This window comes from Rhinolophus ferrumequinum, chromosome 11 (assembly GCF_004115265.2).
Source record: "Rhinolophus ferrumequinum isolate MPI-CBG mRhiFer1 chromosome 11, mRhiFer1_v1.p, whole genome shotgun sequence".
NCBI lineage: Eukaryota > Metazoa > Chordata > Mammalia > Chiroptera > Rhinolophidae > Rhinolophus > Rhinolophus ferrumequinum.
Window position 1 is genome coordinate 32,513,924 of NC_046294.1, and position 16,437 is coordinate 32,530,360.

At 33.6% G+C, this 16,437-nt stretch overlaps 1 protein-coding gene across 1 annotated transcript in view; it reads right to left on the reverse strand.

Moving 5' to 3' along the window:
* The window catches only part of ANO5 (anoctamin 5), a 70,059-nt gene that overhangs the window by 32,892 nt on the left and 20,730 nt on the right, over positions 1-16,437 (reverse strand). Inside the window, exons 4-7 of the mRNA XM_033120796.1 lie at positions 13,898-13,939; positions 11,271-11,384; positions 6,369-6,437; positions 4,557-4,841 (exon numbers count right to left, since the gene is read on the reverse strand). Coding sequence (XP_032976687.1) covers positions 4,557-4,841; positions 6,369-6,437; positions 11,271-11,384; positions 13,898-13,939 — 510 coding nt within the window. The remainder of the gene's footprint in view (positions 1-4,556; positions 4,842-6,368; positions 6,438-11,270; positions 11,385-13,897; positions 13,940-16,437) is intronic.

The following is a 16,437-nucleotide window of genomic DNA, read 5'->3' on the forward strand; positions in this document are numbered from 1 at the left end:
CTGATTCAGTTAAGAGAATATGGAGTAGAATTGATACTTGGGCAAGCGGTCTTGAATACTTTTTTAATTAATTACTCTGATAATTTATATGGGGCTTTTTCCTGATATCTGCATTTATTAACTCAAGATGATCATATCTCTACAATTATTTTGCAATCACTTATATCTTTATATCCGTTTTCTCCGCCATATAATTTGGGCTTTGGTGTCCTATGCTCTTATATTTCTGTCAATTCAATCTTACCTGCTTTTCATGTTCCAGCAACTTTGCAGAATTTCTGCTTGTCTGATTGCTGAATTTGGTCTTTTTAGCATTGTTTTAGATATACTTCCCTTCCCCCCCTTTTTAATATTTCATCATTTAAGGAATTGTTGACTGGAATGGTTGTTGCCTTTGAACCGCCATTATCTAATCTGGTTATTCACTGGAACTTACTATTCCACCTTGGTAAAAAAATCATAATTTATATAAGGTAGTTTTATAAATAATGTGATAAATATTGTTTCCTTAGGAAAGATTTACCAAAATAAGTTGTATTGGGATATTTACAAAGCGGAAAATTTTACCCTTCTAGATATTAAAACTTATTATAAAGCTATGGTAATAAATACAGCATGGTATTGTCAAATAAAAACAAATCCAGGCTTAGGAAAGGATTTCATTCAAAAACCTTATTGTGAGAGGGATAGGAACTACTGCAAGAGGGAGATCTGTGAACACCTGCAAAGTTAGGCAGAAAAGGACTTTGCCTTTACAGGGAGAAGTAAGCCAGGATCCCAGAGTATCTTTCTTTGTGTTAAGAAAGGGCTATTCTACAAGCCAATGTTGGCTCAGGTTGGGGTAGATCAAAGTTTAGGGTCCTGTAGAGAAGAAAGAAGTTTAATTAAAGTTTGGTCAATTCAGCTAACAAGTTTTTATGAATCAATGGGGATAAATAATTCAGCCAAACATTTATGAAACAAAGAATGGGAATGTGGAAGGTCTGATTCTGACCCTTATTACTATACAGTAATAACGATGGGGAAAAATTGTAAGGGTTACTATAGATATGAGATAACTGAAATTTATCTTGTGCCAAAAGGGAATGAGAATTCATCCAACTCCCTTTTCTTAGAGCATTTCCTATAGAGAAATTATAATTATAAATTCTTTCTCTATCCCTTTGAGAGGTATGTTAAGTCTTTTTGAAAGCTAAGTAAGCCTCTTGCCAATTTTACACCCCAGGAGTGCTTTTCCTAAGTTTTCTAGGAGCTGTCTCTTTTACATGTAAATATCAAGAAAGATGGCATTCCTATCTGCCTGTCTCTATGTGAGCGTAGTGCAGGTACCTGGATCTAAGTTGTAACTATCTGCTTGACACAGACATATTAGAAGTTTTATTTATTTTTTATTTTTTTGGAGAAAGACAACAAACACTTCAATTACCAGGTGAATTTGGAATGAACTATGTGGCAAATGGTGCTGTGAAATCAGTCTGGGGCGGGGGCGGTTGATCTATGAATATGCTTTAAGTCATATGGAGAAGGGTAATTCTTCATAGTAAGCAGTTTCCCAGAATGAGAGAGTGGGGGATTTCTTTAACTGTCCCTGTTTTCCAGGACTACAGAACTCAGGTAAAGTTCAACGTTGTCAGTATTGACACAAAAATAGACAAAGAGATCAAAGCAGCAAAATCAAGCCCAGCAATAGGCTCGTGACGATGTAGATACTTGATTATGACAAAGAAAGAATTGTAAAACAGTATAAAAAAGTATTAAATGTTTTCAGTAATTGGTGTGCAAGTTGAATGACTACACATATGGGCAAAAAATGGCCTCCATCTCAAACTATAAAAATTAATTCCAGGTGGGCAGTAGTTCTCAATGTAAAAAGCAAAATAATGCAACACATAGAAGATAATATAGGAAATTAAGTTCATGACCTTGGTGGTCGTTAAAGTTTAAGAGCATTATTCATAAAGTAAAGGCTTGAGAAAGTTGACTACAGTAAAATTAAAAACATCTGTTTATCAAAAGAAACCATTAAAAAAAAGAAAAGGGAAGCACAAAGTAGGAAAAGATCAGTAAAATAGACGATGCAAAAAGGGCTCATATAAAAATATATACAAACAGTTCTTACAAATCAACTAGGGAAGACCTAACTGGAAAGCAGACAAGAGACGTCAGCCTGCACTTCATGAAAGTGCATCTCTAAATGCCCAATAAATACATACAAGGAGATCAATCTCATTTACATCAGAGAAATGCAAATTAAACCCATAATAACACATACACAAATAAATTTCCATATGAAGTAACACAAGTGAATGAACAAAACCACATACAGAGCAAAATTAATCACCCAAATAAATGCTGGGCCAAAGCCAGACTCAAAAGAATGAATACATGCTGCATGACTCCATTTTTATAAAATTTAAAGCAGGCTAAATGAATTGCTGCTGTGAGAAGTCAGAGTCGACCTCTGCTGAGGATGATGGGAATACTGATGGCAGGAGGCACTAGGGCTTCTGGGTGCTAGGAAGGTTTTCTCTTTTGATCTGGGTGGTGGTTACATGGCTGGGCATTTTGTGAGGTGATAATTCAGTGATGTATACACTTATAACTTGTGGGTCTATCTCGACTTCTGTTACTAGGACTCTAAATTAGTACATGTTTTTCTACAGTGTGATAGTGTAATCTATTATCTATATATCTATATAGCTACATTTAGATATATAGCTATACACTTTTAAATGTGAATGCCTTTAGATTCAGAAATTTTATGTGGTATCTATCCATTTTGTAAAAAAATTTACATAGATTCTGAAATATATAAGTATCAGGTTGAAAACTGCAAGATTGTTTGTAGTATCAGCAAAGTTGGAAACAAACTCAATAGCTGTCAAAAATTGAAATGTTTAGTAAAATTATGTTATATATATACAAGATGCTACAAAATATGTATCATGAGGTACATATGATGGTTGTGAAGATGCTTTGAAAAGTATGACATTTTATACTAATGTAAGACGCTCTTGTAATATTGTTTAATCTGTACATACATAAACCACAGGATAAGGATGGGAAAGAAGGGAGTGTTATAGCTTAATCTTCCAAATGACTTCTTCAATAGAGCAAGAATAGAATTGCTCTACCGTGCAGGAGGGGAAACTGTTGTGTTTTAATGCTGAATTAACCTAAGGTATTGATACTCTTTACAAAGAACAAGTAAAGATAAACGGATACTGACATTTTTATTGCTGATCAAGTTCCTAATTTGTTCCTGCAAGTTCACTGGTCTTTAGTTAGCAACTTTTCAGTGTTACAAGTATATCTGAAGTACTTAACAGTTTGCACAGTGTCTCCCATACATTTTTTCATTTGATTCTCCCAGTAATGCCAGTATTATCTTTATCTCTATTTTAAGACAGGTTATCTTATTTAGAAAGTAGCAGAGTTATGACCTGAAACCAGGATTTCTGATTCCATGTCATGTGCTCTTTATTCCCTCAGAGGTTGCCTCTTAGGTTTGTTGTTGTTTTTTAATCCTGGGGAGAAAAGGGAGACACTTTTCAGTTTGTAGATTCACATTCTTATACATAAATTCCAGGCATTACATTTTGTTTAATATTCCTCTCAGTAAACTTTAAAAAAAAATAGATGTAGGAACTAGAAAAAGTGATTATTTCAAAATCCTTGTAAGACACTTAAGAGTACTGAACCTAAAGGGAATGACATCTCTAATTGCTCAACGAAAGAGAATAAATAAAATCAAGGGTCTTGTGATTGTTAGAACCTTGGTAATTACATTAATAGGCACTAGATGGAAAGGGTAAGAGCAACAAAGAACCTGAATTTTTTCCTCTAAAATCAGATCAATAATAATAATATCAACCACTTATTAAGTACTTACTTAGTAGGTTCCAGAAACTGTTCAAAGCATTTCAAACCTTAACTCATTTAATTCTCAGGGTAACCTAAGTGTATGAGGTGAATATTATTCCTATCTTCACATGACGAAACTATGGCACAGAAACTGTGATTCTTTAGACGGTTTTAAATGGTAAACTTAAAGATCCTAGGACTACAAATGGAGAAGAAATATTATTATTCAAAAGACTGAAAATGGTTTTAAGTGAAAAAAAAAGTTCTGAGGTTTCTCAAATGTTATCTATATCTAAAGAACTTAAAACATTCCATTGCCATTTGGAATGACCAATAGTCCTCCTACACTGCACTAAAATTATAAAACCAACTCTAAGATGATAAAACCACTTTACAAGCTCTTATAAAATCAAAGTCCTGTCTTTCAATTAAATGCTTCCCCAGCATTGCACGATGCCTCTCTTTCTTACTATGTCCACAATGTCAACCATTCAGTTTTAAAAAAATAGTTTGAGAAGCAGGGAGGTTAACAGGGTTAAGTAGTCCAAGTGGACTTTCAAACCCATCCAACACCACTAAATAAATTATCAAAAATCTACACAGAATACCTTGCAGACATAGAATTGCATATGCACATGTATAAAATCACACACAGGCACATATCCCTTAGCCCGAAGGTGTTCTCTACCTACAATTCTGTTCCTGGATGAGGATGGAAAGAAGCTTGACTTGTCATCAATGAGGAAGAGTTCCTGGCGATGTCTGGTGAACTGGGCAGTGAAATATTCAGGATGAGGATGCTTCACATTCCTTGGGAGCTTCAGAGGCCCAAGCATATAGCTAAAGGGGACTTTCTCAGGTCGGGGAATATCACTCTCCTTAATAGGCATTTTGATTCCCAACACTTCAGCATAAGTAGCTAATACCTCCCAAGGGGCATGGATCTTGACAAAATAAGTTTTTCCATCTTCAGAGTTCTGTATAAAAAGGAAGCAAAATAACAGAAAGCTTATTGATCTGTTTGTTGCTGAGCTAATTAAAGAAAAGAAACAAAATTGTATAAAATCTCAAACAAATTAAAGATGTCGCAGGATTTTCAACTTATTGAAATTTTTAGCAAAACATTTAGAAGAGCAAATGCTCAAAACAGATACTGTGTTTCCCTGAAAATAAGACGTAGCTGGACAATCAGTTCTAATGAATCTTTTGGAGCAAAAATTAATATAAGACCCAGTCTTATATTATATAAGACCCGGTATTATATTATATTGTATTGTATTGTATTGTATTGTATTGTATTGTATTATATTATATCATATCATATCATATTATACCCGGTCTTATATAAGACCCGGTATTATATTGTACTATATTGTATTATATTATATTATATCATATTATACCCGGTCTTATATTATGCAAGATCTGGTATTATATTATATTTTATATTATATTACATTATATTATAGACCCGGTCTTATAGTATAGTAAAATAAGACTGGGTCTTACATAAATTTTTGCTCCAAAAGACGCATTAGAGCTGATTTTCCAGTTAAGTCTTATTTTCGGGGAAACAGAGAATATACTATACATTATACTTACATATACACGTATGTATATATATTTTATATACGTGTGAGAGAGAGAGACAGATACAGAGAGAGGCAAAGAGAGAATATTTTTTAAAATATATTTCAGGGTCAATGTACACTAATGTGAAACCCACAAATACATACATTGTACCGGGCAATCTAAGTGTTTAGCAACTAGCTATGCACAAAGAATTAGGCTTAGGGTATATGAGGGATACATGCAAAGTATAAGATGCACTCACTCTTTTACCCAGTCTCTCCATCTAAGGGAAGAACTTTAGATAATAAGGGTTCATTAAACAGGAGAAGGACTATGTTATAGATTATGTGGTGTGACACATATTTATTAGTTCAGTAAAAACAGGGAAAAATAAGAACTAGAGAGTATTAATTTAGAACTAGAGAGCATTAGAGTTTCATGGACAGAGTGAGATCTGAAATAGGTCTTTAAAAACAATTTTGAAGGAAATTCTAGAAAACTCGTAAATGACAGGAGGTTAAAAAAAAGAGAAAGAGAACTTGGCATATATTCATGAGCAGTAAAAGTGCCTTGGCTTAAACAGCTGTTGTGCTACAAAACAGCCAGCATAACTAGTAGTTAAGGTGCCGGGTTGCAGGCAGCCTTCAAAATGAGACAGATATAAAATAAAAACCACATCTTCACTTCCTTTGTATCCTGAATAGAATTATTTATGTCTATTTTTAAAGTGTTCTACTCATCATCTTATATTCGGAGCAAAGACCAACTTCCCTGAACAACCACAGGCATTACCATGCCCCGTGTACATATCTGTCGCAAAAAAATATTATTGTAATGCTCCCAAACACAAAGTTTATCCACTCAAGCGCCAGAGAGGAGAAAACAACACTTCAAACACCAAGATTCTGGTATAAATTCACAATTCCTTTTACCGTTTTGTCTTCAGTTTCCAACTCAAGACCTGTTTTTTTGAGATTAAGTTCAAATTCTTTTCTTCTTTCCTATGAAAACACAAATCAATAGAATTATGTAGAACACTATTCACGCATTGATAAATACACTTGTCACACGATGACTGTGCCCCTTGCCTTCCCCTGGTTGCACGTGAAAGCACTCTATATAGTATCCCCAACCTAGTGTCATGTACTACTTTTCACCTAGACTATAATTCACAATATAACTATAAAAATCCAATACCTCTAGGAATAATATTCAGGAAATGTGCAGGATTTCTATCTGAAAAAAATTTACTAAATAACATATATGAAACCTGAGAAACAGAGCCATATCATGCTCCTAGTTGGAAAGACATAGTATTACAAAGATATCAGTACTCTCCAAATAAATGATATTCTTAATGCAATTTTCAGCTAAAATATCATTACGACTTTTTAATCTTGAAGAACAGAATAGCTTCACTTATGGAAAGTAAAATTAAATTAAATACAAATAATCATTACTTGTGGGCTCCAAAGCAATGCTTTGATGGTTGAAAAATCTTTTGACTTTAATTATGATTTAAGTGTGAAAAATTTCATAATAACTGCAATTTTAAAAGGCTTCATTAAGATATTCTAGGATTCTCATCTTCAAACGCATATGTCTACCTTGAGATATCTTCAAACTTCACCAGGAATAAAATATATTTTTAATGTGTTCTTTTTCTCTCCTTCCAATGTTTACTATTATACATGTAAGAAGAGTTATATGATAGTGGTGTAAGTTCTCCTTTCCCGGCGACCCTTTCATAATTACTCTTCTCCTACGTTACCAAAATAAGGCAGACAGGAAACTAAAAAAGGTGGGAGAGGGACATTAAAAATACCCCATCAGTACTGAAAAGTAAGTAACTCTTCTCACTGTAGTAACAAATGTGTCTGCAAGTCATATAGTTGCCAATTCTCTGAGCCCTGCAATAGGGCTAATAGGACTGTTAGTTCACAGATCATTAAACATTACTTTTATGATAAATCACTTTCTAATTTGTATAACTCAGGAGCTCAAAAAAGATTAAAACTGCTAAAATGATACTCTTTCTATTCGAATCTATTTATCTGAATAAGCTTAACTTACACTAACATATATAGAAACAAAACAGGAATATATTTGAAGCTGAACCATCTCATTCTTGGAATAATTCTCATTCATCTATGAATAAAGAAAATCTTTTTTTAAAGCCCCGCTGCCCATCTCATTAATTGATGCATTTACGATGAGTTTACTTTTTATGTTTGATAATTACTTGTCAAATTTTGTAATTGATTTATGATGTTTTCTCCATTATATACTTGTACGATTGTTAAAAAACTCAAAACAAAGGGAAAAGTTTAAGCCTTAGACTGTTATAGTTAAAGGAAATAAAAACATTTCAATGTAAATGCATCTATTTGTTGTAGAGACTTACAACTGAACAAAAATAAAAGACTACCAAAGATAAAACATTTACATTAAGAAAAATTTATGTGGGGAAAGTGGAATGGAAATTTTAGGTGGAGTAAAAATAAATGATGTAAAATTTCAAGTGTTAAAGAAGGATTTATTCATATAATTTATTATTTTAAATGAATGATGTTGGGTATCAAATTTCCATGGAATTTACTTTCTATGGATATATGCTAAAAAGTGATTTAAATGGACCACTTACAATATAGTGTAAATTACATCCTTTGGAACTATTGAAATGTATGATGAATAATAGTAGATGGTGTAAGATTTTTAGATAGTTCAGGCTTTTATGGGAAGTTCATGAATTCATCATAGACCTGCCAATTCTGAAATGCCTGTAAAAATTCCAAGCAGAGATGCAGAATAGTCATATGGCAGAGAAGTATGGACTGGAAAGGTAAACTTTGGAAATAGCACAGGTATATGTTTAAAACTGTGAAATAGGATATATCTCCAAAGAAATCAATGTAGGTTAAGAAAAGAAGAGGATTAAGAACTGGATCCTGAGGCACGGCAATAATAAGGGATCACGGAGAGAAAAAGATAAAGAAGCAACTAGTGAAATAACAAAAAACAAGAGAATGAGAAGTCCTGGAAGCCAAGTGAAGCACACACGTAATAGAGAAGAGAATGATAAACTGTAGCAAATGCTTCTAATAGGTCAAATAAATGAGGGCTGTGACTTAATCACTGGATTTATTTATATGAAGATCAGCAGAGTGGTTGAGCTGAAGGCCTGATAAAAATGGTTTTAAGAGAAAATTAGTCAGAAAGGAATTTGAGAAATGAACAGTAGCTGGCAATGAAATTGAGATCAAGAGAAGGTTTTTGTTCTTGGGTTTTTTTTTTTGTTATTGTTTTTTTTTAATATGGAAGAATTAATAAGCTGTTGAAAGAAATGTCCAGTAAAGAACAACACAAAATATAATTTAGGAGAAGAAAGACTTGTACAAGCAATATCCCGAGGCAGGCATACAGAAAAAAGTTAACGTAACAGGTTTGAAACTGATATCCTTAGAAAGGCCTGCTTGCAAGTTTGGCTGTGGTGTCTGGGAACCTGTTTTGGGGAGGGTTCCCACCATTGCCAGAAGTGATAAAAGCACTCACTTTACCTTAACTGTTTGTACAAACAATGTAGTTTATGCTAAATATCTGCTTTCCTTCGGGAACTATGAAATGTTGGTATGTGCTAGGCAGAAGTTGATCAGCTCCCAATAAAATCCTAGGGCACTGCGTGTCCTTAATGATCTTCCCTGGTAGATAACACTTCACCTGTTACCAGAGGAATTAAGTACATTCTATATAACTCCACTGAGAGAAAACTTTTCTTGTCAGCTTGCTCCTAGTTTCCTCTGGACTTTGCCACATGCATCTTTTCCCTTTGCTGATTTTGTGTTGTATCATTTCACTGCAATAAAATGCAGCCCTTGAGTATGACTATACGCAGTGCCCTATGAGTCCCTCTAATGAATCACCAAACCTGAGGGTAGTCTTGGTGACTCCTGAATAGTAAGTAAGAAGAAATGGGATGGTGGCTTTTAGTATAAGGATAAATAATTTGTCTGTTAACAGGAAGAACGGTAGACTATACAACTAAATGTGCTGGTGGATGGACAGTTATGGTGATGGAAATGTAGAATTCTTCTTCTACTTGCTTCAGTTTTCTCAGTGAACTAGAAGTCTGATCAGCTAAGCTTGAAAATGGGAAGGACGTACTGGAGGTGTGGGAAGAGAGAAAAAGTTATAAAACAGTCATCTCACAAAGTGGGAAGCAGAATAGAATAAGGAAATAAAGTATGATTGCCAGAGAGCAAAGCATTAGGACTCAGCTGAGGTCCAAGGACACAAATATGAGGTAAAATCAGTAGGTGAACTATATGCTTTTCTTTCTGCATGGTTCTGGCATACAGTAGAGGGAGAGTTGGGTTTAACTAAAACTGTTGCTCTGCCAAGTAAGAATAATTGAAAGAAGGGCATAGGATTTGATGGCCTATGTAATAGAGTGATTACATTTGTTGACATGAGATTCAAACTGGATCAGTCTAGGAAAGAGGTAGATATAGAGAAGCAGTAAAGATAATTGTATCTTATCTGGTCCTGGGGCATTGGAAGGAAGGAGGGTATCGGTCAGAAAGATTTGAGGGGTTGGTCAGACAGATGGATGGATGTCTGGAATGAGATTATAAAGAGGTGGGTTTTAACTAATGATAAGCTCTAGGGGAGTGCATGGCTGAGTTAGAGACTAATTAGAAATGGGAGTGCGAGGAACAGAGAGATTAGGATGCCAAAATAATCATCGAGATATACGCATGGGATTATCAATGACTAAAAAAGAAATATTGGTGGAAAGAGTGATAGTGACCCAGGGGCTAAAATTGCTGAGAAATAAAAGGGAAGATCCAGAGACAGATTCATGACAGCAACAATGCAGGGCAGTGATAGCTCAGATGAGATTTAAAGGTCAGGAATTTTAGGGATGAGGAAGGGAGAATGGACTGTAACCAACTATAAGACAGGGCAAGCATTTACTCATCTCCAGAAAAGGGCTCTGTAAGGAAAAAACCACCATTACTTGAAAAGACTGTTGGGGAAGGCAAGGAACTTCAATGAAGAGCCAGGTGTGAAGGTGACTTTCAGAGAGGAGAAGAAAATGATAAAAATGAATAAATTTCAGAGGACCTGTTGGAAGGGTTTCCAGGGAAAAGGGAGAAGGGACAATAATAAGGGATCATATTTTATATGATATTTATTTCTTATGTAAGTATGTGAGTAAATGTGTGTATATGCTTACACACATGAGTTAATATATTAATTATCTGAAATATCTAATATTTATTGAGCATCCATTATGCTCTAGCCACTGTTCTAGGCATTTGGATATATGAGGACAGCAATGAACAAGACTAAGTCCTTGGTCTTATGACCTTAATTTATGGTGTTTGACAGAGGAAACAAGTAAAAAAAATTAGTAAGTAAGTTCAGAAAGTAATATGTTATAATGAAAGGGAAATAAAGAAGAGAGCATAATGCAAAGTCTATTTCAGATAGACTGGATTAATGAAAATTGAAATGAAAATTGCGTACAGAAAATATATATTTAGATATACCACTCAAATTTTAGAGGTCATATTTAAAGTAAACTATATAAAAATATACCAGTTACTTGGAAGAAGAAAAAGAAGTTAGTGTTCAAAATGTCCAAAAAATAAAACTGATTTGACACATCCATTCTTAGGTTGCCCATTTTGTAGTCTTCTCACTCAGTTTCAGGTTTCAGTAACACTTCAGAAGCTTCTGACTTCTACAACATAATTCAGTGGGAACATCCCTGCCAAACTACAGAATGTGCTGCTTTTTATTATTCCTGTTTCTCTCAGATAGGTACTTACCGCCTTTATGTCTCCCTCTTTCTTTATATCATCAACATAGGAAAGCACAAAATCAATTTGCCTAATCCCATCTCGGAAGAAGATAGAATCTTTGCTTTGTTTGTCTTTCTTAAACTGCAGGAGACATGAATGACATATGTTTAGATTACAATTTTATTTTCTAATGGCAAAAAATTATTAGAATTAGCTAAAATCTGGTTACCATCTAATTTTCTTCAGTCCTGAATGACAGATAAAGACAAATAGTTTTCATCAACAGAAAATTATGCTTATTTTAGAAAATGAAGTTCCATTAACCAACAAACACTTAAGATGAAACGAAGTATATTAACAACATGCACACACAACAAAATGATGCAATTATACCAAAACAAAAAATATATGTATACATTGATCCACAAATGCATATTCAGAGAGAGACTTGTTATCTTCATTAGATAACATGCCAATTAGTTCAACAAATAATGCATGGTCACACACTACTTTGGGGGTATAATTAATTATAAACCAACGAATGAATTGCACTCTAAAAAATAAACTTGTGATTAATGCTTATACTATGATTTCATAAAATGGCCACTTTCTAATTCAACTTTTGAAGAGTTAAAATAACATCAAGCTGCAATTAAAAATTAGGAAGCAGGTAGCTTGCCCCTGGCTTCACTCCAAGGAAAACTCTCATGCAAATGTCCTTTCAGCACCAAATGCTTAGGTGAGCTGAAATCAATCCTTTGTTTAAATTTGAGTTATCAATTCTCTCAGTATAATAATCAAACATGTAAATTCAACTTTCACATTTTGTATAGTACATTAGTTCTTTCCCTTTCAAAACTACAAAAACACTAGAGATTTTCAGAAAGAAAGGATTTCATGTTTGACTGACTAGGTTTGTTTCTCAGCTTATATGTAACATATAATACTTAATACTTCACTAGCCCACATGTAATACTTAGAACGATGAAAACAGACTATGCAGTGGATGTCAGTCATCTCTCTAATCCTGCAATGCAAGGTTATAATATAGACAACTTTCCAATTCTTTAATGTGTGAATAGGGAACTAGATGTTTTAAATTTTTGTAACTGGTATTTATATTAGTTTATAAGTTTCTTTTATGGTACTCTATGCTGTTTTTATACAAGTCAGGCCTGGCAACCCTACCATAAAAAGGAATGAATGTAGAACAATCATATACAAATAAGACAAAGATCTCATGTATGATCTGTGGTCTATGAACAGAGTAACTGTATATCTATATGAATGCATAGTTGATGTGTCTCAGAAAGAAGTAGCTCCCAATGTACGGGAGGAAATGAGTAGAAAAACGGACAAAGAAGTGAAAAACATTCAGGGAGTCGAAAGACTGAATATCAAAATATAGTAACTCAAACGTTGTGTTTGAGTTCTCTATACCCCAAGCAAAGGACACAAAATCATCTCCCTCTCCCTAAAAGCAAATAAAAAAACCTGAGAAAACTCAAACTGTTCTGTTCTACCTTGATTATAAATCACTAAAAAAGTTAAAAGTAAATAAAACAAAAATAAATCATTTGAGCTATCTTGTAAATCATCATAGCATTAACATATGAAATTCATCAAAACTTCTGGAAGCCAAATGGGGCAAAAAAAAAAATACAAATTAGACTAAATATACTCAAAGCAAAAAATGAGAGGAAAAAACAACAACAATAATCCTGTACTATAAGACTATAACAGCCATATTTTACATGGTAGAGTATTTTATAAAAAACATACATTTACAAATGTTCTTACTGTTTGGACAAGCTAAATCTAGGTCCACAGAGAGTTGTGGTGACAGAGGATATGCACATAGAAATCAACAAAAATCATACTCAGAATATTTGACTATTAAGGAAAAAACAGTACCTAGAAGATTAGCGACTCCAATTATTTTCCTGAGTGTTCTGTCAATATGGTTTTACATGTATATATTTCGCTTCTCCTGAAAGCCAAAGTCTACCTAGGAAAACTCAAACTTCTATCATTATGTTGTGCCATCAGTATAAACAGTAACATTAAAAAAAAAAAAAAAAAAAAAAAAAAAACAGAAAAATCACTGGCAACCTTGTAAATCACCGTGAGGTACATGTCAGGACTGTTAACTAAAACCAGCTTAAGCCAAATGGGGCAGAAAAATCTGATAATTTTGTTACATAGAACTGAATACTATTAAAAGCTATCATTCTTTAGCTTTGCCCAAGACATGACATTAAGATCATACTTTGCAGTGTGTATATGAGTTTGTGTTTATATTTGCTCTTGGAAATGCCTATTTATAATGAGGCAAACATCTGGGTGGCTTCTCTTTGAATGAAGTAGTTATTCTCAGGTTCATGAACCTGGATTCCAGAGGTTCATCAACCTCTGAAATTTTATGTAAAACTGCATGTGTGTATGTGTGTATGTGTGTATCACAGAGGTTTCTCAGCTTTAATCAGATTCAAAAAAATATTAAAAATCACCATTCTAAAACTTCAATTGCCTGGGGGATAAGAATCAGTAACAAAGCCCCACCAAAATCTATACTATTCATTGGAATAAAAATGACTCAGACTGTCGTGGCAGCCATTCAGAGCATAAGCAGCATCATTCAACACTGGTTTTACCAGAAGACGACGCCGCAGGAACAAATTGTATCGCTTTGCAGGCTGTGAAGCAATCAACAGAGAGTTAGAAAATCCTGCCCAGGATTATAGAAAAGATTCCCCCCAAACAGACACCCAAACAAACAAACCCTCATTATAATCACTCAGGTGAATGTGTATGTTTGTGTATGATTCTGTTTGGAGGACTGGAGAAGTTAGAAAGAAGGAAAGAGAAAAAAATGGAAGAAGACAAGAAAGAATAAAAGAAAGAAAGAAAAGACTTCAAAGTAAATTCCTGTCCTTTATAACTTCCAATAATACATATTTGTGGAACAGAATTAAAGAAGAAAGGAGATAAAAGAATAATGAAAAACATGGGAATAACAGAAATATAAAGTAAGAATGCATATATATATATATATATATATGCATTCTTATATATATATATATATCAGGCAAAGAAAGCAAAATTACTACAATTATACTGGGTCTATGTATGGTATGGAAAGTTTACCCAATAGTATAAAATATTTCATAGTCTCCCAAAATATTGGGGGAAAAAATGGAAAAGTCATTCAATTATTTAAATGCCGGGTTGTCTTTAATCTTCAGTTACCATTGCCATTATTTTTAAAACACCAAGGTAATTATCTTAAAATATCTGAAAAAATAATATTTGAAAGAAAATCAAACCTATGGCACAAAAACGCACGTATTGTATTTATTTATATTATAATGAAATGATGAGTCTAATAAAATTTTCAATAAATAGTTTCAGCTTTTGTCATGCAAAGTTTTGTTCAGACTGTTTTCCTGGAATAGGCTAAAGAGACCCAAGCAACTGATGACTACCACAGTGAAAATCCCTGCTCTGCAAAGTGATGAGCCTACAATATACAGATGAGTTAATATTGCTGTTATTTAAAAACACAACAGATACAAGGCAGATGTTGGTCATCGCATGAAGCATATTTTAAACTGAATTCTTCTGTTGGGTTCAAATTTTTCCCATCGACACTTTGGTTTTCTTGGGATCTTTCATGCGATTCACAAGTTACTGTTTTTCTCCAATGTCTTCCCTAAATTAATTAAGGTAAATGAACAAGTGTACACTAAGGGGCCATGCCCACATTATGACATCCATTGGGTCCTGGCTTGTTTGCCTCCATGGGCCCCTTCCTCCATTAAAAAAACACACAAAACAAACAAACAAAAATACACACACACACACACACACACACACACACACACAAACACACACAGTAGTATATAATGTATAATAGTGTAATATATATTAATAGTATATAATATAGTATCCTATATAATAGTATATACTATGTATAATAGTATATACTATTATATACATTTTTTAAATTCTGATTTTTAAAAGAAATTAAAATTAAAGCATTTCCATGGGCTCCAAAAGGTATGGTGGGCCCTAGGAGGCACTGTGTCTACTGTGACTAAAGGATGTCAGCCCTAGGGTTAGGGTTTAACTGAGTACCACCACATTCAAGAGCTGCTGAGAGGGCAGGGTATAAAAAGTTACCTAGATGATTGGTAAAAAGCCTTCTGTGATAAATACATCTAATAGCAAGTTAATATGCATCTTTTCCAATATACATGATATCCTGACTATAAAAACCAATGGGCTCAACACCAGCAGTTGGTCCTGAAATAGTACTGACCCAGCAATCCTTCTCCTGGGTATCTACTAAAAAAATCTGAAACATTTATCCATAAAGATATATGTACCCCTATGTTCATTGCAGCATTATTCACTATGGCAAAGACATGGAAACAACTAAAGTGTCCTTCAATAGACTTGGATTAAGAAGATGTGGTACATATATACAATGGAATATATTAGTTGCCATTTGTGACAACATAGATGGATCTTGAGACTATCATGCTAAGTGAAATTAAGTCAGACAGAAAAAGTCAAGAACCATATGATTTCACTCATATGTGGGATATAAAACTGAAAGCAACAAATTAACAAGACAAACGAACAAAAACTCATTGACACAGACAATAGTTTAGTGGTTACCACAGGGTAAGCGGGGAGAAGGAGTTGACGGATGAAGGTAAAGGGGGTCAAATATATGATGATGAAAGGAGAACTGACTCTGGGTGGTGAACACACCATGTAATACATAAATGATGCATTATGGAATTGTACACTTGAAACCTATAGAATTTTACTAACCAATGTCACCCTAATAAATTTAATAAAAATTAAAAGAAAAAACCTTGATTTTAAATATATTAAATGCATATCACCAAAGGACTTCATTATAAAAAGATAAAATTAAAAATCTATACACTAATAAACTTTTAGAATAACATTATATATATATTTCTATTATGTGCTAAATATGTTCATTGCTATTATAAAAGATGATAACACTGAAACTAATAAAAAGGTATTTTTAAAATAATTCCTATTTCCTTGTTACCTCAGTAACTACTAGGTGTATTTATTTCTGGTTTTGTCTAAACACTGAATTTTTTAAAATGGTAAGCAATTATATTTAAGGTACACACACCTTTTTCTTGCC